The sequence below is a fragment of the Anopheles funestus genome, chromosome 2RL (assembly GCF_943734845.2).
Source record: "Anopheles funestus chromosome 2RL, idAnoFuneDA-416_04, whole genome shotgun sequence".
In the NCBI taxonomy this organism is placed as follows: Eukaryota; Metazoa; Arthropoda; class Insecta; order Diptera; family Culicidae; genus Anopheles; species Anopheles funestus.
The window spans coordinates 10,512,677-10,536,748 of record NC_064598.1 but is presented as its reverse complement, the minus strand read 5'-3'; the positions used below and the strand labels follow the sequence as shown (position 1 = coordinate 10,536,748).

The 24,072-nt window shown below is 46.4% G+C and overlaps 2 protein-coding genes across 8 annotated transcripts in view; one reads left to right on the top strand and one right to left on the bottom strand.

Moving 5' to 3' along the window:
* Positions 1-24,072, bottom strand: part of LOC125763767 (junctophilin-2) — a 39,544-nt gene that overhangs the window by 7,882 nt on the left and 7,590 nt on the right. The window contains exons 1-3 of one of the 4 annotated variants that reach the window (XM_049427230.1): positions 8,940-10,356; positions 3,150-4,001; positions 21-232 (exon numbers count right to left, since the gene is read on the bottom strand). In XM_049427230.1, coding sequence (XP_049283187.1) covers positions 21-232; positions 3,150-3,388 — 451 coding nt within the window. In that variant the 5' untranslated portion in view covers positions 3,389-4,001; positions 8,940-10,356. Of the gene's footprint in view, positions 1-20; positions 233-3,149; positions 4,002-6,971; positions 7,586-8,939; positions 10,357-24,072 lie in introns of those variants that run through there. The other 3 variants (XM_049427229.1, XM_049427231.1, XM_049427232.1) reach the window with 3 other exon arrangements.
* Positions 15,163-24,071, top strand: LOC125763766 (cartilage oligomeric matrix protein). 4 transcript variants are annotated; one of them, XM_049427227.1, is made up of 18 exons: positions 15,163-15,412; positions 17,239-17,344; positions 17,942-18,005; positions 18,078-18,181; positions 18,268-18,479; positions 18,604-18,760; positions 18,826-18,963; positions 19,043-19,219; positions 19,306-19,423; positions 19,519-19,640; positions 21,160-21,260; positions 21,428-21,789; positions 21,857-22,076; positions 22,142-22,429; positions 22,514-22,748; positions 22,823-23,051; positions 23,142-23,650; positions 23,739-24,071. In XM_049427227.1, the coding sequence occupies exons 2-18, from the start codon at positions 17,251-17,253 to the stop codon at positions 23,813-23,815; spliced, it is 3,207 nt and encodes a 1,068-aa protein (XP_049283184.1). In that variant the 5' UTR covers positions 15,163-15,412; positions 17,239-17,250; the 3' UTR covers positions 23,816-24,071. The 4 variants fall into 4 exon arrangements, with proteins under 4 accessions (XP_049283184.1, XP_049283185.1, XP_049283182.1 ...); XM_049427228.1 differs by having other exon boundaries at positions 15,163-15,436; XM_049427225.1 differs by lacking the exon at positions 15,163-15,412 and adding an exon at positions 16,042-16,433.

Below are 24,072 nucleotides of genomic sequence, written 5' to 3'. Positions count from 1 at the left end.
GCGCATTCTGGCAGACGTACCTCCGTCGGCGTACGTTTCCGAACCGTAACCGTCCTGCAGCCCGTTGGCCCATGTTCCCTCGTACCGGGCCGTCGATGATGCACTTTGTCGCACACCGTACCGACCCTTGAAACCTTGCGTCCATTCGCCTCTGTACACCCATCTGCCTCTAACCTCAATACCCAGCCCATGTCTTTTACCATTTTGCCAATGTCCCTCGTATGTGGAGCCACTGTGATTGTAGTAAAAGCGAGAGAGAGAGAGAAAAAGTTGTTAAATAAAATAATATAAATAACTTTTAGCTTTTCATGAAAGCAGAATTCATCGTTCATACGATTTAAATAATTTTACTGTATAACAGTGGAGGCGCCTAATACTTCTTGCTAAATTGTGGTCAATTTGTGATTTGCTGTTTGTTTGTTTATAAGTGACTAAATACACAGCATATGTTATGACACCTTTTATTATTTAGTGAGCATTGTAATGTGGTGATAAAACTTGCTGATAAAAAAATTAACACTTTGTTTGTAAACCAGTGGAGGCGCCTGATACATATCACTGAATGACAAATATTTGCCCCATGATCGTCTATTTGTAACTTAAATGAAGCAATATTTTCGTGTTGCATATATTTGATAATTTGTTAGAAATCTTTAAAGACCAATAAAACCTAACAATATGTGCATAAAAATCGAATTTTATCATGTTTGTGCATAACGGTGGAGGCGCCTGATACATTTTACCAATTCATCGTCTATTTGGGACTTAATGTCAACAAAGTATTTGTTGTATTCTTTTAATTATTATGGAATTATGTCTCCCTTTTTAATCGTAGTGTGTGAATCCGAACTGTAGTATAACATTTTGTTACAAAGCTATGGAGGCGCCTAATACATCACGCATTAGAAACTCCAATGATAATTTATGACACTATTGGGGCAATATTTTTGCCTTATGAGCGAATGTACAAACAATCGCGTCCTATTTAATCTGATGGTAATACGTACAACTTTAATAAGCCGGTTTTGATAATTATATCAGTTGCGAACTGTGATATAAATATCCCAAGTACAATATGGAAAACTCTTCCCATTTAAACAATATTGCGGTTGCGGCGGTTGCTACAGAGGACCCCTTTTTTAAAGGCCAAATCTTTATTGATCCTTTCCGTCATCCACGTCAAACCACGTGCTCAATGAATAATCGCTTCGGGTTTCCTTCACATCCCTTACATTGCGAAGATATACAGCGGGCGTCAAGATTAATACACTTAGCGCGCCAATTGAATCGCCGGCAACGGATCAATACCACGATGCGGCGAACGGAATAGGATCGGTTGAATAATTTGAAGCATTAGTAAAAGACAGCGGGCTTTTGATGGTAATGGAGACGAAAAGAATATTATGCCGACCAGTTCCTTACGTGTTGTAAAGGATGCCGCTTGTCATCTTTTTTTTTGTTTCGCGACGACCGCTAGTTACAAATGGCGTCAAGATGTGAAGACCCATACTCAAAACATGACCCGCCTGTTGCGCGTGCACGAATGCAAATGAGTAACGGTCGCAGTTTTTCGAGGACCGAATTGTTACGAGCAATAAACATTACCAACCCGCCATCGGACGTTCCTGGCGCCAAACGCGCACGGTGGCGTCATCGGACGAGAAAGTGTTTAATTCTGGCAAGACAGCATTTCACATTGCGCCTGTATCGCCCCGGCTCGTGTGTTTAATTCACTCTACCAACCGAAAACCTGGGGACGATGTTGCATCGTGATGGGTTCGCATTGTCCGAATGTGAAGGGGGCGGATTGTTTCGTGTTTCGGTCAATGCTGCTGGGAGCAGTAAATAGCAAGAAATCGATTCTCACTTGCTAGCGCGCTGTGGGCCAAGGTTTCGATATTGGACCGTGCAAAGTGAAGGCAGAGGAATTTGGGCAGTCATTGCTTGACTAGATTCATCAAATTTCAACCATACGTTGTGTGGGTAGTGTACGATATAAATTGTACTGCTTTTATATGTTCGAATGTCAATATTAAATTAGGCAAAATGAAATGAAAGCTATTCTAGCAGAGTATCACACGGTTTGTAATGTGTGGACAAAATACTTTTCACTGTGTCTCAGCTAGAAGACACGTAAAAGTTTGCGGTAGTCTTGCACGGATGTTATTGGATATGGTTGAAGCTTTCCTTTAAGCTGGGAGGATAAACACATTTCAATTATACGATATTACAATTTACACACCTTCCTAAACACCTTTTCGACCTGACGCACACAACTCATCTCAGCTCTAATTAAAAATTCAGAAATCCAGAAATGATTCCATGAAGATTTGGTTTGGCTCTCAATGGCCTAGGTGCCCATACGATGTTGAACGTATCCATAAATTGGGCGATAAATATCTACTAAAATGCAATGGCTGACACCACAATAATGCTTCTACTAAACAATATATTTCGGTAGCCTTTCGCTTCACTTTCCAATATTAAAATGTTTCAATTATTGGAGCTCACTGAAACTTCAGTAAAGAAACTTCTCAAGCAAAGAAAGAAGTTCTAAAGATTTGACTCCAAAATAGCAGTGTTGCAAGATTAAACAAGCAAACATTGAACTTATTTGCATTCCTAACATCATATCATTAGAGAATTAATTCTCTTTAATTCTAACCCTCGATCATAGTATATGTCTTGGCTGCATTGTTTGTTCTGTGTGCAATGTAGACTATTTTCAGTGTCTTTAGTAGAGTGGCTGCCCTGCCTCATTCAAGAATCAATGTCAGACTTCTTGTTGTGAGGATCTTTGATGTCACGCCGGACATTTATGGTTTGCTAGTCCAATTTCTATCACGTAAACGAATAATAAGTCCATTATTCGGGGGATCTTTCCGTGTGGGATTCGATACACTGTTCTACCGTATAAGATCTTGTAAGATGGATGATGAAGTAAAAGGACACTCCAAGAGCTATAAAACTAGCTGAGTTCATGTTAAGCCGTATCATCATCACAAGTAAGAGCACAGATCTTTACACAACGAAACCGGCAATCCTTACTGAATGAATAAATGTCTCTTTCGTCTTATTTGTTCTAAAGCACCTCTTCATGGGTTCGAGTAAAATCAACACACTGGTCTATAACATATCGTAAAACTTACCTTGGCCAACAATATATCCCCGACACCTCGAAACCGTAATGCCATGCTCCGGAATAAGCACCTTTGTTCTTTGGACCCGTACAAACGCCGTGGCCGTGGGCCTTGTTATCCTCCCAGCCACCACAGAATGTTCCACCATCTTCGAAGTCGTACCGACCGCCGCTAATGTGCGTACTATCGGCACGAGCGGCCGCCGCGGCCGAACTGCCGCCCGCCTGCATTGCCGCCGTGTGCGACATCTTTCATTTCTCTTCGCACTAAACCACCGGGCAGCCTGTGGTCCGTGGCTGTCGCCGCTGCTGCCAACGATGCTGCCGCAACCGATGATGCTGGTGATGTTCACCGTCGTCGTCGTCTTCGTCGTCACACTCGTAATAATAAGCAATAACTGATATCTGCTGCACCGCGCTACTATCGATCGCGGCCGGCTGATGCACTAAGCACTTGCAACACACTCCGCCCTCGTCGTCGTTATCCTCATCTACGTCGTATTGATGCTGCCACGCCGTTGCTGGTCGACTCATCGCAATAGCTGTACGATGGAGCGACGGCAGATGACGCGATACCGACCGCACTGGATCATAGCGGGTCTGGTGCGATATGATCGACACGTAACGGCGGTGCACACCACTGCAAAGGTACCTGCTAATGGGTCGGATCGCTTCCCTGGCCGACGCTAAACACACACTCACACACACACGCGCGCGCACAGACACAGACACTTGGCTAGGTTGCAACACACACCGTCGTCTTGACGTTACGAATCGGATGGCGGCTGGGGATACCGCACTGGCTGCCGTGGACAAAAACCTAACCTAGATCACGAGGCCTCACAATGCTCAATGTGCGTATCTGCACAGAAAGCGCAAGCGATCACCGGGTAAGGAGCCGGAGAGCGGCCAACCCCCAGGGCCAACCACCAAGGGTTGAGAGTGAAAGCACGCGAGAGCAAAGAGAGAGAGAGAGAGAGAGAGAGAGAGAGAGAGAGAAAAGGAAGAGAGCAATTGCAAAATTGAGTTAAGAGAAAATTAAATTGTGGGAAATTCGGTTGGTGTCCGGGAGCAGTTGACTAAGGGAAATTGGGGAAAATTAGGGAAAATGTAAAAGTGTTTCTAATGCAAGAAGGGAGATGTAGTACGAAAGGACGGTGCGTCAGTGTGTTTATGTGTGTGTGTATGTGAATGAAAATCTGCCAAACCAAGAGAAAGAGAGAGAGAGAAAGAGAAAGAGAGGGAGAAAGATCTCCGATGCGTAATGGCCGTAAGTTAGAACGGTGGCAATACGCAACAGGGATATCGGTGATGGTGGTGTCGGTATGCAATACAATAGTTCGTATGATCGATGGTATTAATAATGGTGCTGACGATCGCCCGTATCATGTTGCGAATGAGCCGCTGCTCTACCGTTCGTACGTCGATCGAACCAGCGCGAAACAGGGAAGAGAAGTTAACATTTGCACGATTCTCTTCTCCTCGTTTTCCTCCTCCTACTCCTCCTCCCTCTCCTCGTCCACCATTTCCATCCTCCCCAATCACTAAACCCATGCCCCCTTGGACAGGGAAATGCTGTACGGTTTGCGTTGTTGTTCTATCCAATTTTCCGACCACTGCTCGAATTTCTTCGGCATCAGTTTACGCTTTCCATGCGCTAGCAGTGTCGGTCAGCTACCGACCACACATTGCCCCATGCTGTAGCGCAAAACTGGGAAATAAATCCGATAAACGCAAACATACTGCTTCTGCTGCCAGAAGCTGTACGACGTGGGCAATAAAAATCATCGCTATTGTTGCCTCGCGTTGCCCGTGACCATAGCTAAACCATTTGCCTAAAACATTTTCACCATGACCGAATGGGGTTTTCCATTTATTGATCATTTTTCCGCTGAACTGGGGAAATGGGCAACAGTGCAAGGTGAGAGGAGTCGTGCCGTTTGCGGATCGTGCGAGCAAGTCCCATTGCAATACGTTGCGTTTGACGGTTTATCGCAATAAAAATACACTACTAATGCTTTCGATCACGAATGGAATGGAGATTTTTGCTCGTGCCAGGCATTGCGGTAGCGTGTATTCTTCCAGCCCCGCTCGGTTGTCGACGCAACAAGCGGCCGGAAGTACTCCGGTCCGGTGTATTGTGTACGGTGCGCAGGCAATCGTTTCACATTTCCACATGGCTAGGTAGCAGTGGTACGGTTGTACCCGTGTAGCCCTACGGCCAAGGGAGCGTTCTGCGAATAAAGTTCTCGTCCATTGACGCCTAGGGCAGTACGCCCGAGGGCGGTAACGGGAGCTCGGGGAAGAGCAAAGAAAAGATTTGCACGCAGAGAGAGAGGCAACCACATGCACATCTTATTTTTACGTGTGAAGTAAAGAGTAAAGACCACTGAGTAGAGGACGGTTAAGCAAGTAAGCTTAGTCTTAAAAATAGCATCCCCGCTGAACCAAAAATTTGACTCACCAACACTCACACAGCCCCACACATACATTCCATTCACACACACACAGGCGCGCTGTGTAATCCGTACATGCACGTGCACGCGCAATACGCCAACAATAACGCACACACACACACACAAACGCGGGGAAATACGTTTTACGTGGCGGATCCGATGACGACCACGATGACCACAGTCAGTATCTCACAACGTTTACCCCTGATCCTGCAGGGGAAACGGAACGTGAGTGGAATGGAAATAAGTTTTCCATTCCACCCCCCCACGAACCACCCTTCTTGTGGATGAACGGCAAAAAGGGATCCCTCCCTCCCCGCGGAATTGTTGGACGAGCTAACCGCGAACACCGACAATGCTGACTGGCCCGAGTTGTAGCCTAGCCTATTCACGGACTACTAAACTGTGTATAATTTGTACCCAACTGACATTGACATAAGCTTCAACTGTTGTAATGTTTGCTGTCCTCTTCCCACCGCCCCGTGCTCCTTTGGTGGTTTTGTCGCTCTTGTGGCGCTGCTCTGAAGAAACCCCTAACGTCCACTAACCACTTGCAAGCTGGTCTTAGTGATCTTGGGAACCCAGAAGTGGAGATCGAGAGATCCTTGCGAGGTTTCTTTAGTGAAAGCTCTCGTCCACTTGCTAACCATGCGAGGCTATTTGGAAGTGTAGATGGAGGTTTAATAGGCTCCAGTTTCACAAGTTCCAGAGAAGTTACCAAGATTCTGATGCGTAGTGTGTTCGCAACAGCATCAAGCAACCAGCCACATCGTGGTTTACTGAAAGCAAACCAAGCTTAAAACAATAGCCTAAGAAACCCCAATTTTCCTGCCACTTTTCGCACGGGAAGGCATCGGGAGGCAGGATTCCCAAATGGGCGAAAAGAAAACGGCAAACGAAATACTCTGCTCAGTTACAGCGATCTTCCCCTTGATCGTCTCAGTTTAGCAACATTTCGTTCGCTTCGGTTGTTGTTTCGTGCGCGATTCACTCGCCGCGAATTGTTCACATCCCGGAGCAAGTACGGGCTGCTGCGGCAACGGCCGCACTAGGGGAAAAGATGATGCCCATGATGGTGATGATGATGATGATGGGACCGATGAACGAAAGCAGATCGGTCCACTGTGTAGTTGATGCACGGGCCTGGGTGCGTTGTGCGAACAGTGACAACGTAATGGTGGTAAATGGTACGTCTGTGTGCGAACCCATGCGCTTACACCGCGCTTTCTAGTCCGTCCCAGAGAAGGGTGTCAGTATTTTGGGAAACAGCTAGTCCGCCGACGAATTAGCTACCACCGTGCCGGGATCCCACCCCAAAAAAAACCAACGCATCGCACCACCGTCGAACCGCGAGGATAAAGGGATCTTACTAATACCTCGCGCGCACAAATGAAGTCGCTACCGCCAGTGCTCACGTACGTACGTAGAGAAACGATGGTGTAAGTTCGCTCTTGCTGTCACTTTCCCAGCAAACAAATGCTGTCAATCTTGGTACACGGTTCGGGGTTTTTCTTTTTTCTTTCTTTCGTCCCGTTTAATTCTCTTCGCTGGTTCAGTTCATTTAGCTTGCGGGCAGTTGGCTCTTTTTGGCCTGTTCACACATTCCCTTTGGTGGTCTCTTTTCACACATTAGATAAGCAGCATATTATCTGCTTTTATCGCTAACATTATCGAACACTGAACTGTGTGTATGTGTGTGATCGTGGTGATCGCTTCGATTAAATATTCTAAACTGTGCAGCATATATTTACTATATTTCGTACACTGGACAAACGCTACACACTTGGGGGTTTGACCCTTTTTTTGGGGGTTAAGGATGAGTTTCATTTACAATCGTTTGCATGAACTTGTCCCACACACGCACACCAACAAGCTGCAACAGTATGCTTTAATAATGCAGCATTAAAAATATCCTTTAGGGACCCATTCTACACTACACCCAGCGGCACCGTAACGTCCGGCCCAAACCGTGGACACACATCTGTCAACGAGACTCCAGAGAGTATACATTCGGCACTAACACGCACTGGACTGGTGTAAAGTATCCAACAAATCACCGATCTCGTTGCAACTGTACAACCCCGCATTAGGGTACCGCACTAACATTTGGGGTGATTCTTCCCCCCGCACTCGATTGACGCGCGAGAAGAACTGGGAAATTCATCGTTTTTCACCGCAACTTCGAACTACACACGCACACACCGATAGACAGAAGAAACCTGTGTGTCCGCCTCAAGCGTCAGTGTGTGCTGAATGTTTTTACGCGTACGATTGTATGTGATGTTGCATGGGTTGACAGGTTGTCGAATGTTGTTGGCCGAAAATAAGGAAGCATCGATCGCCACTGCACGTTTTTTGCATCGGCCCCGATACAAAGTAGCACCCTGCAAGTTGGCAGCAGATCGAAGCAAAAGAAATTGCTCGTGATTGAACATTGGCAAACGATCTGCTACGATCACCGTAATCACATTATCAGCAATTGCCTTTTCTAGAACTCCCGTCACGAATTGCTGTGCGGTGTAGCGAGTTAGGTGGGAAGTGTGTTGCCATATCCAACAGGATCTCCACATGCATTTAACTATTCAGAATACACTACTTATGACCCAAGTGTCCTACACTGGGCGGATAAAAACTTTTCCACAAACTTCAAGGATTTTTGAAGATCTCCAATGTTGCATAGTGCTTGCCAGATACCTCAGGATATCCTTTATATTAACATTGCGATGTCTTGCAATATCTTCACTGTACGTTCACTTTACCCACTTTACTGTCACTAGTTGAAAAAAGACATGACGTATTACTGGAAAAGTGAAGTTGTAACGCTTTAAGATGTTGCACATCTTCATCACTTCGTACTGTATGCAGAATTGTTTCTCGGGGCACATTGAAGAAATGGACATCATCAGCTGACTTCTCCAGCTTTAAAGGTTACTAAGCCAAGGCATGTCATTGTCAGGTACGCTTTCTTCCAATTCCAACAGTGAAACGGTTCGGGGTTCGTTCTAACCAAGAAAACAGGTGTTCCGTGTATGCCGTTTTGCTGCCCAAACGACTAAATTTTCCCATCCCCGAACCCTGTCCATGGGGGGGTTGGGGGTTGGCCCACTTTCCACTCACCACCAGAAACAACGACAACAAATAACAAAAACCAACAAGACCCAGGCCTGGTATACACTGTCAACGCTGTCAAACGTCACGAGGATCTTAGTGGAACTGCCAGCAAGGTTAGGGAAAGGCAAGAGAAAGAAAGAGAGAGAGATGCTATGTGTGTGTGTGTGTGTATATATGAGAGAGAAATGTTATGTGTGTGTGTGTTTGGTGTGAGAGATGGGCAATTGTTGTACCGTGGTGGTGCGCTGTGGTGGCGGTGAAATGAATGGATCCCAAGTAATCAGGTGCTTTGCCAGCCACGCTCCTCACGTTTCTTTTGCGCTATGCAGGCACTTGCGGTGATGTCAGGGTGACGGATATTCAAGCAATACTATCTATCTAAACTGTTCTATCTATATCTACCGTTTCTATCTATCCACACATGCACGCAAAAGGAGGTACGTGTACGTGTTACTGCTGGCCGTGTTCTAGCCCGTGACCGTCGTCCCCGTCAAACAACCACACAAACTGCGCTCACTCTATACAGCTCCTGTGGGGAGTGTGGGGCCACTACTGGATCGATGTGAAAAATTTAATTCACCACTTCACTTCGGGGTATCACACACTATCACACACGGTGATGCTTGGCTTTTTCTTCCGCCTCAGACCAGATCGAGTCGATGGGATCTCTGAAGCTGCAGGGGTCGTGAGGAGTCCCGTATGTAGCAGGCCCCCGTACTTTGGCTAAGATGGATGAGGAGGGAGTAGATGTGGAAAGCTATTTCTTTCGATTATTTTTCTTTGCTCTCACTTTTTCACTTCGCACTGTAAAGGCGCTGTATTCTTTCTTCTTTTTGCTTCTCCGTCGTTGTGCGCGCTGTGTCGCCGTGCTGCGGACGACTATGGATGCTTCCGTTTCCGTTTGGCACGCACTTGGTCCGCACTGTATTGGAATATTTGCACCTGGATTTCGTTACATGTTTCGTTTCGTTACGAGTTTCATCGAGTCGAGTATTTCGTATTTCGTTCGGTTGGCACTGTTTTCGAGCACACGGGTCGTAAAATATTTGCCCCGTGACTGCGGAATCGGAACCTGCTACACTTGCACGACACTGAACTGTTCAACTCGGTCGTGGCCGCTCGCAAAACATACAGCAAGGTTGAAGAACGGTAGCAGCACACATACCACCGACACACATACGGTCGCACCGTACACAGGTACAGTGCACAGGGTGAGCCACCCCGAGATCTCACTTTGATCTTTTATGACACTTTTTTTTTATTTTGGCCGTTCCAACCGTACGTTCGGCTACTTGGAGAGGAGAGATTCTGGTCTATGGATGATTTTTGCGTGTGTGTTCGTACACTGGGCACACAAACACAGGCACACACACACACTCGTTCACGTGTACGGAGGGGCCAACAAAAAATGACAACGAAGTACCAAAAAAAATCAAACACACACACACATACACACACGGGAAAAACGATATTGTGAAATCAAAAATATATCAAAACGACACTATCGTCCGTGTCCCTAGCCGCGCGCAACACACGAAGACAATAGGGGTGTTTCGTCTTTGGTGTTGCCCCTGTCAAAAAAGAACGAAATCTCCGCCGAGCAAAGGCAGGCAACGTACGTACGTTCCTGCCTGCCATACGATGTGGAAAACTCGCGCGCTCCACGATTGGGAAAAGTTTGTGAGCAACGCGATGAAAAAGGGTGCTCACGCGAGAGAGTTTTCATAGATCAGTGCCGCTCACCAAGAGAGATCCATAGTGAAAGAGAGAGAGAGAGAGAGAGCGAAAGGAAAAGCGACCATATGAGGTACTATGAGAAAGCGAGAAAGTGGAAAAGCATCCTTAGCAAACAGTCGCCTAGTGTGAACGGTGTGGAAAATGGGAAAATTCTTGAACAACTACAAGAAATGAGAGAGCACGAGAGCGCAAACCCGAGAGCGAAATAGATGGAGAGCGTGTCATGACAGAGCAGAATGCTACGCACTATACAAAACATAACTGCACTCCATATTATGGGAGGGAAAATCAGTTTTCCCACTTACGCTCTAGGGTTTCTCTCGCGAGAGTAGAAAATTTTCCCGAGCACGAAACATGTCATGCACTGTTAGGACGCAATCTTAGTGCTTCATCGACGAGAATTCCTTGGGAGCTATCTGCAGGATCGACCGTGCTGCGAATCGAGACCACTTTCGCTCCCTTTCCCCAGACATTTCCATCCCCCCCCCCCCCCCCCCCCTCTCCCGGTCGCTTTCGGAATCGGTTTTAATTCCGATGGAAGTCGGTAGTGACCATTGTGCCACATAAAGAACACGCGCTAGGGAAATCATATTTCACCATATGCCAGAGCTCGCGTCCCTCACGCGATAGGCTCCGGACACGGTCACGGTGGAGGAGAGCGATTTGAAAAGAGGGTGAAGGGGGGTTTGAGAAACGCCACTCAAGTGAAATGGATCCCCGCATGCACTATGATGACATATGGTGAGTTAAATCAGCATTCCCCAAAGCGGTGAGCCGTTTACCGTATACAAACACACACCAAGCCCACTTCTGCATGTCATACAAATGCAAATGCATATTTCATTATGTTTGTGCGTGAAAATTCAAATGTGTTACCGATTAAAGCAACCTGTTACGAAGCAGAACAGCTTTGTAACGTATCCACCACTGCACAAACGAATCGATCGGTTACCATCGTCACCAACACCAACAAGCAGCGATCGATGGTAAATAAATGGTTTCGATCGCGTTTGAATTTGCATCCAAAATGAGGCACGCTGACGATGTTTACGCATCGCTCCTCTCCTCGCCACCCTCAAAAACGATCGTATGAATGGGCAGGCGAACGTTTTGCTTTAAATGGGATGTTTCACGTTTCCGGTTTCGGAAACGCCTCCACAAAGTATGATGGTGGCGCATGGCATAAAAATACTAGCATTGGTCATCCACCGGCAGTGAGTAATGGGGTTACAGTAACGAGTTGAAGTAAAAAAAAAATATTTGCTTTTAATACTACTAACTAAGAGGGGTAGGATAGTGGTGTGGTTTGGTGAGGCAAAGGGCATCACTCAAGGCTTTTGTCACGGTTTTTTCTTGTGTATAATAATACGGTGATCTTTGCGATCCTTCTAAAAGAGCAACATTTGATCATTATAATATCGCGATCTGGTAGGAAATCGGATCACATCTCACGGTGCGCACTTTCGCTTACAGACCAGTGAGTAAAATTAGACGGAATTCCTTGACGTACCGAGTACCACATGCGTGTGAGTGTGTGTTTTTTTTGGATGTATTTTTCAAATCGCAGCAGATGAATGGCATTTTCGAGTGTCATGTTCCGTTGTTTCTTTCGATGGGGCTCGGAAGAAATTGGTTGGACGACATGTGGACGACAGTTTCTCACGCAATGACTTTTCGAGAGTGTCGCTATTACGGCAAATGTTGACTATCCAGCCTCAAAGGTGTAGGACAGATATGAGTTTTTTAAGATAAAAGAGACAAGACAAGAAAGTGGACGCATCGCGCTGTGGTCTGTATAGCCTGGCCAGCTGTTTCTTACCGAAGGGACGGAGAGTTCCAACAACCGCGCACCTGGCACCGAACCGTCAGATCCGCTCTTCTGTCCGATGTTTCGTCCCATACTCCCGGTTCCACACCCCTTCCGGTGGTGCTTGCGTGCGTGAGTTACACTTTGTTTACACACATCATATGACAAATGTCAAACAGAACCGTCTTCTCGGTGCGTTCCCTTCGCGCAGGCGTCGACTACATGCTCCAGCTCGTCCACACAACCGACAGCCACTTAGCGGGGAACACTACCAGTCTACCAAAGTGTGGTGAAGTGTGACTTGCATCTTCAATTCACTTCAATTCCCCATCCCTCCCCTCAAAGGCCGGTGCGTGTGCTAGATCGTGAACGAAGTGAAACTCCCTCCCCAAAGGGCCACTACGTCCACCATTCCTTCCGTGGTGCAGCAGGTTGCGACACAGGTGGACGGAAGCCGTCACCAGGCCGTGTGGTGCTTTGACGAACGCGAGAACGCACTCTGACAGTTGCAACATGCGTGCTCTCGCGAGGAATGTAAACACGCAGCAATCAATACACGGGGGGGTGGAAATGCCCCGAACATCTTCCCCATCTCGTGCGGATGACATCACACAGTGCCGTGCAAATTAGTGGCCACAGTACGGCGAACACTCCTCCGTCGCGGGACAAAAAAAAGAAACAAAAAACGTACAATTCGTCACACTAATTAAGTGAGGCGGATGGGCTAACACACTATTAGGGGCAATAAAATATTACACACTCGGGTATAGTCTCATTTAAGGTACAGGGAAATCATTTTTAGTGTTAGTTCGTTTTGAAATTTACGAATCGGTCGGTGACAATGTGACAAATAAAATCACCATCATGTTAGAAGTAGTTAAGAAAGATGAAAGAAAAATTGGATAAGAAAATTGTAACTATTTCTGATAAGAGAGAGAGAAAGTCCAGATGAGATTTAATGTCGCTTCTGACGTGTAGCGATCGTCGTCAGTACCATTAACCCATCCTAAGAATTACTCAAAAGAATCATCACATTTTTTTCAAACTTCTTCTTGCAAATCCTTATTTTAAACATTTAAACTTTAAAACTTTTGCTTTTAAAATTTCTCTTGTTCATGTTGATAAGCATACAACATTTAAAATTCGCTAAATTAACATTTTCATATGCATATGGATTAACACACCCAAGGGCATCCTCATTCTTGGCCGCGGTTGTCTCATCTCTCTTTTACACGTTAATTAACCAGCACCATGGGACAATTAATTGAACTTCTGCTAGCCGGCGGTACACAGATCCCGCCGAAGAAGGGTATATCGCCATTGATTGATGAATTGATTATCAACCTCGATCGCGCTCGATCAACTTCGAAGCAAAACAGCACTACCTTGTCGATCGCCATCCGTTACCCCGGTCGGTCCAAGGTTCTCAAGGTTGTGCAAGCATAAGGGTGGTAGGTACAGGTTTTTATTTAGGGTACACTGGCGTTATTGTCCCTTTCGTACTGTTAACAGCCACATTTTTATGCTTACTGACTTACAAGCTTACCAAGCGCTCGCAACCGTGTGCCATTATTTTTCGTTAAAATAGAAAGCTTTATTATTATCACAACCAAATCGTAACGCTTGTCACCAGGCCATCCGAACACATAACGACAAAACGATGCAAATAAAGCTGTTAACAGACAGAAATTTAACGAGCCACACGAGGTAACAAAATTCATGCACTTCCCGCTACTGGTTTGCCTTGAGCGTTTTGTTTTAGAGATCAGCGCGTTTCGGATGAGCTGTCGGATTCGGTACGACATCTGCTACATATATGCGAAATAGCATTCGGTACAAAATGTGTCCAAGTAACGCAAAACACGACACTACATGAAACCATTTTTCCGCCCACGTTTTCCGATTAAAATTTTCTGGCACGCGAAAGCAAAGCAGAAGAAGAAGAAAAAGCGTCCAGCGTCTCCAATCGAATGCGGGAACTAATGAGAAAAACATTAGTGAAGCTTTCCGCCATCCGGTTCCGCTGCCTTTTGTGTGTGGCTAATGTGCTCCATAAAGTACGAATCTCAACGATGTTGATACACAGAGCGGCACGACACATCGAGCGCATCGGCACGGGTCCGGTCCCAAGTCATCGTCGCTACTTGGCCGCGGTTAGGTGGTAATCTTTTCCCTCCAGCTTAACGCCTTCTTCTTTAAGGGTGCGGGGATGTGCGGATTGGACAGGTTTCCTTTAACAACACCCTTCCAGCATCATTATGCCTCTCCTCCTCATCCGGAGTCGTACGGACAGTGATGGTTTTTTGTTGATTTTATTAGCCAAAGCTCCATTAGATGGTAATGGCCATTATGGAGGCAGCGCAAACGCGCTACGCCTAGAAGGTCGTACTAGCGAGGAAACCAGCTGATTTTGCCATACCCAGTCCACAGTTGATGTGACAGTTTTATTTCACCCCCGCGGTCCGGAACACCGAACGGAATCCAATCAAAAAAAAAAAGGGAGCGAGAAATAACCATTTGAACTGGCGGAACCCAACCGATTCATGACATCCGATGGTGTCCGCCGGTTCGAAATTTCCGAATCCTGATGGGTTAAATGGTAATGCTGCGGAGAGTGTTCACCTTCCACGGTGAGAGTTCCAATACCCAGGTGATCTTCTATTTCCGAAAAAAAAAAATAATAAACGATCCCATCGGTTGGTAATCATAATCTGTTTCACAAACGCACACAGCATCCGATCCGGCACCTTCTTATTCCGCCCAATATGCCACACCCATTCCCCCCGTACATCTACAGCTTTCGTCTTGCTTCCACTTGAAGTATGCAACACGCCTACCCACCTAGAGGTACCAGCGCCAGGCGACAAGCAGCGGACGAGCGCGATCGCGATCGCGTCTAGACGAAAAGGTACGCGCCGCGGCTTAGTCTGCTGCGAGATCCCGCAGCGTTTGGTCGATCTTTTCTGTCGATCCCTTGCGTTCTGGTGCGGTACCATACCACTGTACCGGTGGTGGACTCCCTCACCACTGGAGTGTTTGATCCTGAACAGAGTGAACCTGTGGACCATTGTGTGAGGTTTCGTGATCCTCGTTCTTGGTTTCCTGAGTGAAGGAGTAGCGTTATTGGGTTCTTTGAAGCTACTGTGGCGAATTCGATATCCAGTGAGTAGCAGTGTTACACGTGCTGTACGTTGTGTAGAACAGTTGACCACATTAGTATCCTGCAGCATGTGTGCAATTCTATGTGACACCTGTTTCTGTTTCGTGAGGAATACTTATCCGACCCAAAGTGTGCGTGTGTTTGGAGCATTTAAATCACTGATGCGTTCAGCTTTAGATCGATCGACTCCCCAAAAAAATTCCCCAAAAACCACGATCATCGTATAGCGCGCTTGGCGTAACGGTTCGGGATCGGGTTTGCGCGCCGTCCGATAATTTCCGGTCCACCGCAACCGGACCGCATGTCCATTTTTGGACCAGTCGGTTCCGAATTTGGCAAATCGTCGCTCGAAATCCCATATGTTCCCGCTGCACAAACGGCAAAACAGCAGCGTTTCGCGCAACCGTCTGTCATACACGCGGAGGAGAGACTTGCAACCCCCGTTTGCGTTGGTCTGCTCGGTGGCACACCACCGGCGGGTCAGGTTTTGGAAGAATCGAAGCCGTTTTCCACCGTTTCACTCGCTGGCTGCTGTCTCGCTCGCCACACTGACAGCCAGCCTCCATGCGGTGGCTGCCCACACGTTTTGTTCCGTCATTCCTTGTTCGCTTTTGAAAAACGCCTACGCGCCACCATTCCGATGCTTCGGGGCTCTGTAGCACTCAAGCTCTTCCCTTCGCGTGCTTCGGCGCCCGCCTCTCGCCACCGTCTTCCATTCTATCCCCATTTGTGGCGCGGTTTGATTGCCCGATCAGTCTTCTCTGCGTGCTGTTGTTGTTTTGCTCTTCAATATGTATATCTTTTATGCCTCTCTGGTGCGGTGCTTCGTTGTCGCACGTCCGTTGTCTTCGGTCTACGCGCGGCGCAATGCGTACGGGTTGTAGTAGGCCGTTAGCGTTTTCGGATGGGAATTCCTGTTTTGTACCCTTTCGTCTTCGTACCGTACGCGGCGGGAAGTACCCGGTGTGTGTGTCCGTCTACCTGTGCGGTGGCAAAGCCAAACGCCGAGGCCGATTTAATGCTGTAAGGTTCGGAGACGGGACGAGCCACCTTTGGGGGATTGTGGAACGGGATTGTAATGTTGATGTCGCTCAAAGAGTCACCTAGTTCGTCGCCTTCGATGGGAACGATCGGGGCATATGGAGCCTCTTTTTTTTAAAAAAAAAGACGATCACAAGTCACGCGGGAACCCTATAGTAACACCTCGCGATCGCGATGTACTGTTGTTTAGCTGCAGCATCTTCTCCGGTGTGGGCACAAAAGGCAAACGCGCACAAAACGAATGAAGATAGAAAACAAACGAACGAGAGAAGAACAAAAAAGGGACAGAACAAAAAGGGAACTGAAATCAAAGCATCAAACAATTAATAAAAGTGTCCGAATGCAATGCAAATGATAGTGTGTGTTTGGCGTAGATTGGAAGCGAAAGGAAACGATGCAAAAACGTTCTTTACACGATGAAACCAGAGTTAACAAGACGGTGCAGAGATAACAGAGAGCATTAAAAATGAAATCTTTCACACGTTCCTCTCGCAGGCAAACCTTTCCAAAAAGCTAAAAACCCGGTTGTGGGTTGCTTAACAGCAAGAAAACAAAAGTTTTTTTTCCCCCCTGTTCGAGTTATCCTTCCCGCAGCATGTTAAGTGAAACTCGTTTTAATGGCCCCGAGTTTGTTCATAATTGAAAAGTGATCGAATTGTGATGTGTTGAACAATAATTAACAATCTATTGTCACATACAATGTGCCATTTTAATCAACAGTCGTGTTGTGTGTTTAAAGTGTGTGTGTAAATTATTGTTTTTTTTTTGTTTTCCATTTCCCTTACAGTACAGAAAGAAAATGAAATCAACCCTGCCGATGATGGCAGGGCTATTGCTGCTGCTGTCACTTTGCGCAATCGTACAGCAAGTGCAACCATTATCCATTGATCCCGGTAAGTGTGCGATCGATTAGTCGTAAATATTCAATTCCAGCTGCTACTTTAAACACAAATAATTGTAACGAGATCGTTCTGAAACTATTCCACCCAACAAAAAAAAACAGTAAAACACAGTAAACGTAAATCCCACGTCCCGATCGTATAACAAGCGAATTGAATTTCGCCATTTTTTTTCCAGAACACTTCTCCCGTCCAATACTGAATGGGGTACGAAGTAACGTAACGCAGTTTCATAAATCTTCCACATATCCACAACCTACACGTAACGTGCAAGGGCTAAAAAGGCGGGCGCCCACGTTTGGCCCCCGGTCCGTGTACCATTTGTGCGCCATTGCGCGATAGCCGACTATTGATTGATTTATTTAAATTAATTTCTTATTTGGGGCGCCACTGACTGTTTGGTGTGGAACGTTTTTGTGCTGCGATGTCACTAATTACAGTGTGAAGACAGTACTCGTTTGCACAACACAACAGCAAAAAAGAGGGAGGAAAATAGAGGGGAAAAGAGCGATCTTACATTTCACAATGGCTAACGATCTAAATGAATTACATTTTGCTTTCGTTTTGTTCTTCTTTCCCCGAATTTCTCAGTCGCTTCGACGGAGCTGGAGGAATACATTAAGGATGATTTCTTAATATCATTGAGACACATTAGGTAAGCTTCTAATTTACTGTTTAAATATCCCACCAGACAAAGCGTTAACAATGACCGAACATTCGCTTTCAGACCGCGCAGAAAGTTCCGTATCACGATCGAGGCCCTGTTTATGATCGATTTCCCCGAGTCGAAGAACAAATTTTCCTTCTATCTCGATCGCAAAAATAAGCGCGGTAAGTGGTGGCTGCCTAATCGTAAACCGATAAATCAAACGTTTCAAGCACGAATTTACGCTTCTGTTCTTCCCAACCACCGCTAGTGACCATCGATATTACCACCCACTCGAAGGTGTACTCGAAGAATCTAATACTGAACGATCTGAACGAATCAACAACGATCAAATCGCTGGCATTCGCGTTCCACCAGAGTGCGATCACCGTTTACATGAACTGTAAACAGTCGTCCACCGAGGAGCTGGACGTCAATCTGTCCAAGCTTTTTGCCAGCAGCGATGAACCGACCGTCAAACTGGTAATTAATCGTTTTGCACTAATTCATCCACTAATCCATCGAAAACGGAACAGATTATTGACGGATGGGTGGTTATGTTTTATCTGCATTCTTTCGTGTGTTTTATGTTTTCCAACGAATCTAGTTCCGCGAACGAAAGTATCCACTATTTCTGGATTCCGAGCTCGATAAGGCCTTGAGTCGGGCCAGCTGTCAGAAGATATTGCGCCGTAATGGCAACCACATACACTCCTCCCGGCAAAAGCAAACGGTGGAGAAGATGTTGAAGAATAAAGCCCAAGGTAAGTATCCTTAGGTTTTGGAACCGTAGGTCCTTGGATAACACATGCTCCAAACGGTTTTGTAGGTGAGATTGTTTCCGAGCGCAACAAGAAGCGAGACATCCGTAACTGGCACCATACGTCGGAAAAGTACAAGGAAGCGTTCCATTCCGATTTCTCCGCAAACCGAGGAGACATTCCGATCATTCATGGTGATTGTGATGGTAAGGTTTCTTGAAAAATTTGACGTACATTACTAACTTCTAAAGCGCTATACGACATATTCCTTTGGCCCTGATACAGAGAACATACTGAAACTGTTGGGCGAACTGTTGAAGCTGGTCAAGGAGCTAAAGGAAGAGGTGAAAGGTCAGCGTCATGAGATTAACTATCTGCGCGGATTGATCGAAAACTGTGCCGGATGTCAGCAGGCACAACCATTGCGAGAAAACTGTCAGTACAGTAATCCATGCTTCCCAGGTAATGTGGCGCGAAGACTGGCGCCGGATAGTTAGACGACCCCGTGCGCAAGTTCTTCGATGAATATTTGGTTTTCTGATTTACAGGCGTGCAGTGCTATGACTCATCGACCGGCATGCGATGTGGTCACTGTCCGCGTGGATATGTCGGTGATGGCCGAAACTGTCGCCCGGGTCAAACGTGTGCGGACCAGCCATGCTTCAAGTAAGTATCTTCGTCCTTCAAACGGTGTACACTGCCAAGAGCATGCTAGTAAGTATTGCTTCCATGCGCTTCTTCCCTTTCTTTTCGCCACACAGTGGTGTCCAGTGTTATGACACGGTCGAGGGTGCCCAGTGTGGTCCCTGTCCGGCAGGATACGAGGGCGATGGAAAGCACTGTCGGTTTCGGGACGCCTGCGAAGATAAACCGTGCGCGCCAGGTAGGAACTAATAGTCAAAAGCATCCTCAAATCATTGCCTTGATTTGAACATCTTACCCTCCCCATTTTAACCTACGGTGACCTACGAGACTGCCGTCGAAGGAGGCCCCCTAGTACGCATGGGCTATGGGGACCTCTCGAGGCGAACCATTTACTCCCAACAATTACAATCTCCTTATACCGTGCGCATACGCAGTTGTGAATGTAAAAAACATGGTGATCCACGTCCAGGTCCACGACAAGTGTGCCGGGTGTTCTCATAATATTTTCTACCCTTCTCCACAACGAACTTTCTGCTGCAGCCGAGTTATGAACTGTGTCACATTTTTTTTCCACATATTTTACATACATTTTTTTTATCTTCAATACGCTACCATTACCGCTCTCGTGCCAGCGTAAAGCGCTAAAATGTACTTAACCTTAAGCTTCACTAAGCCAACGATATTTACGATACCCAGTAATAATAATAAACTGATCATCATTGTTCGTCAAGTTTGGTTAATTGGATTGTGCTGTTGTTTACTTCGAGGTTGGCCGTGTAACACGCGTTTAACATCTTTGATTTTACCTTCCGAAACAGATATAACAACGAGTAGGAAACAATTCTGCATGCTTTTTTTCTTATTTCGCGTTTCCTAATTCCATTAATTTTCCAACTTATAAAAAAAACCTCCCATTCGGTTGTGCGATATTCGAACTGATGGATCGGTGAATTAGGAGATGATCATTAAATGTGTTATTTGGTCCTGTATTGCAATATCTCACGAGTGTTTTTGTAGCTTTAGTATGGCGGGTAGATAACGTATGCATGAAAAAATGGACTGAATTTGGATAGAGTGTTTGTTGTCAGAGGAACTAGTCAAATAGTGTACAAGTAGAACTTCAGACTAATGGCTGATGCTGCAGGTGAAAAACACCGTTTCATTCTGTATTTGAATGATGATGAAATCTTCTATATAATGGATGAATATGATTGGCGGAGAGGTCGGAATATTTACATCTGCTATCAAAAAGATAACCATTGCCCGGCTTCTTCTACGACTTCACGATCACCAAGCTGGAGAAGGTGGTCTATGCTTCATGGAAGATCTCAAAAATTCGCCAGTGTCCTGTAACATACTGCAACGAATTGCTGGTCCAATATTTTTGTACTTCCCAAACCCTCTAACGTGCTCCAGAAACTAGTATTTTCAATGGCAAAGTACAATCCAAGATTCCGTTCCACTACGTACATTTTATGGAAGGCCCAATAAACGCAAGATTTGAGGTTCTATTCTTCCCATTGTTAGTTCCTTGTCTGTTACCACTCAGATTTGTCCATTTTTTTAATGCATACTCAATATCTCGACGCAACTGTTTCCCAAAAAAAAATCCCGGGACTAAGATTTCACCCAAGTGTACCCCACCGAATGGAGCGAAGTTGTGAATCATGAAACCACAATCACATACCATATAGATAAATGTAAATGTGCTCAGCCCGTACCTTAAATACCCTTCCTTGAATGTTCCCCACATGAAGGTGTACATTGCAGTAGATTAGATCAGCATCCGTTCTACCGCTGCGGTGCCTGTCCGGCCGGTTTCACTGGCAACGGTACTGCCTGTCATGATTTCGATGAGGTATGTGTAAAACGTTTATTGTCTGGTGCCTGATGCCCGGTGAACTCTCCCCGGTATCTTATCGTGGCAAACAGCTGAACGTCCCATATTTAAGTGCGTTGTCTAAACGCTGCTCCCGCACTCCCAACTGTACCTTTCTGTTACTGCTTCCATTTCCCGTTTGCAAGTGCGATCTGGTGGAACCGTGTGATGTGCGTGTACGCTGCACCAACACCGTGCCCGGCTTCCGATGCGATCCATGCCCCGGCGGTTACGTAGGTATACACTACGAGGGTCTTACGGCCACCTCGTTCGATGGGTCGATGCAGCGGCAACGGTGCACGGATCGGAACGAGTGTGCCGACGGTTCGGCACGGTGCGGATCGAACATGATTTGCCACAACACGGAAGGATCGTACGAATGCCAGTGTAAGGTGGGGTTTATCCGTAGCCCGTCGCACGAATGCTTACCATCGGACCGGATGTGTCAGGATGGGACAATCTGCGACACGAATGCCGTATGCAAGCATGCCGGTAACAATAAATACAGGTAAAGCGGGTGAAAGGTCGTTTGGTACCGAGTGGACATATGTGTGATGGTTGCATTCCGATTGCAGGTGTAAGTGTAAGGTAGGTTGGGCAGGCGATGGGTTCCTGTGCGGTTCCGACAAGGATCTTGACGGTTGGCCAGACACAAATCTGCAGTGCAATGATGAGAAATGTCGAGCCGACAACTGCGTGAACATTCCCAACTCTGGTCAGGAAGATGCCGATCGCGATGGTATGGGAGATGCATGTGATCCTGATGCAGACAACGATGGAATTCTTAACAATCCGGTACAAATGGATGGTGAAAACTGGTGGATGATCAGGTATAATGGCTCTATACGCTTCGTTTGCAGGATAACTGTCCCTTGGTACACAATCCGGACCAATTGGATAGTGATGTGGATGGAGGAGACAAACAGGGTGATGCCTGCGACAACTGTCCGACGGTGTCCAATGTCGATCAGAACGATGTCGATAAGGATGGTTTGGGTGACGCATGCGATCCGGATATCGATAACGATGGTATCCGTAATGAGGATGACAACTGTCCTAAGGTGTCCAACTTCAATCAGCTCGATACTGATGGGGATCGTGTCGGTGACGTTTGCGATAACTGTCCGCTAATTCCTAACCCCAATCAGGTACTTAAAGAATAGTGAACTGCACCATTCTACATCTTCGAGCAGGCAGATTTGACAGATTTTGTGTGCACATTTCGCTTTCAGCTCGATTCGGACAATGATCTTATCGGTGATGCTTGTGATAGTGATGTCGATCGCGATCGGGACGGTATCCAGGATAGCCGGGACAACTGTCCGAAGCTGCCGAACTCCGATCAGCTCGATTCGGACGGTGACGGACGAGGAGATCTGTGCGACACGGATGCCGATAATGATGGCATCCTGAACCATGAAGATAACTGCCCGATTGTGTTCAATCCCGATCAGACTGATGCGAATAGTAAGTCTGCTGAATGATGGGTTCTAAAGTTGGAGTTCTGGGGCGATCTAAACTTAACTGTCATTTTTGTCTAGATGATGGAATCGGTGATATCTGTGAGGAAGATTTCGATTTAGATCTCATTCCAAACTATCTCGACAACTGTCCGAACAATTCCAAAATCTTCTCCACCGATTTCCGCACCTACCAGACGGTAGTCCTAGATCCGGAAGGTGATTCACAGATCGATCCCAACTGGGTGATCTACAACAAGGGTGCGGAAATTGTGCAGACACAAAATAGTGATCCCGGTCTCGCTGTTGGGTATGTTGTAATAGAGCTCTCCGTAAGCACAAGAACCGAACCCGAAGTTTAAATGTTTTAATTATTTTCGTCCCATTTTCTACGGTACAGTTACGACGCATTTGGTGGCGTTGATTTCGAAGGTACCTTCTTTGTCGACACAGAAATCGATGACGATTATGTCGGTTTCATCTTCAGCTACCAGGACAATCACAAGTTCTATGCGGTCATGTGGAAGAAAAACATACAGACGTACTGGCAGGCGACACCGTTCCGTGCGTCCGCCGAACCGGGCATTCAGCTGAAGCTGATCAACAGTAATACCGGACCGGGCGAGATGCTGCGCAACAGTCTCTGGCATACGGGCGACACCAAGGATCAGGTGAAGCTGCTCTGGAAGGATCCACGCAACGTGGGATGGACGGAGCGTACCGCTTACCGTTGGCTGTTGCTACATCGACCCAAGATTGGATTGATCCGTTTGCGCATATTCGACGGTGATCAGATGGTGGCCGATTCGGGTAACATTTTCGACACCACGCTCAAGGGTGGCCGACTGGGAGTGTTCTGCTTCTCGCAGGAAATGATCATCTGGTCGGACTTGGTGTATCGGTGCAATGGTAAGTTCCTCCAAATGGCTCATTCTTCGAGTCGTTGAGGTACCGACAAGGACAGGAATATTTACTAGCTTATATTCTTCCCCAACAGACAACGTTCCGGAAGCTATTTACCGCGAACTTCCTCCACGTTTGCAGCGAGAAGTTCAGGTGGATCATCGCGCTTAAAGAGTGGCGTTTCCAGTTCAACCGCAGCAAAGCTAATCGTCGCAGTAGTACAACTAAATGTAGCGCTTAAAATGTATTATTACAAATCTGCTTCGTATAATCAGATTCTTCCTCTTATTATTCTCCCTTCTCGTTGCTACCTCAGTTCAATGTCGGTGAGACAACCCTTTTTCCTCAAGTACATAAGGCAATAATAATACGTACAATAAAACGTTTGGTTTTCTACACGTTATCGGTAGAGAATGATACAAAACAAT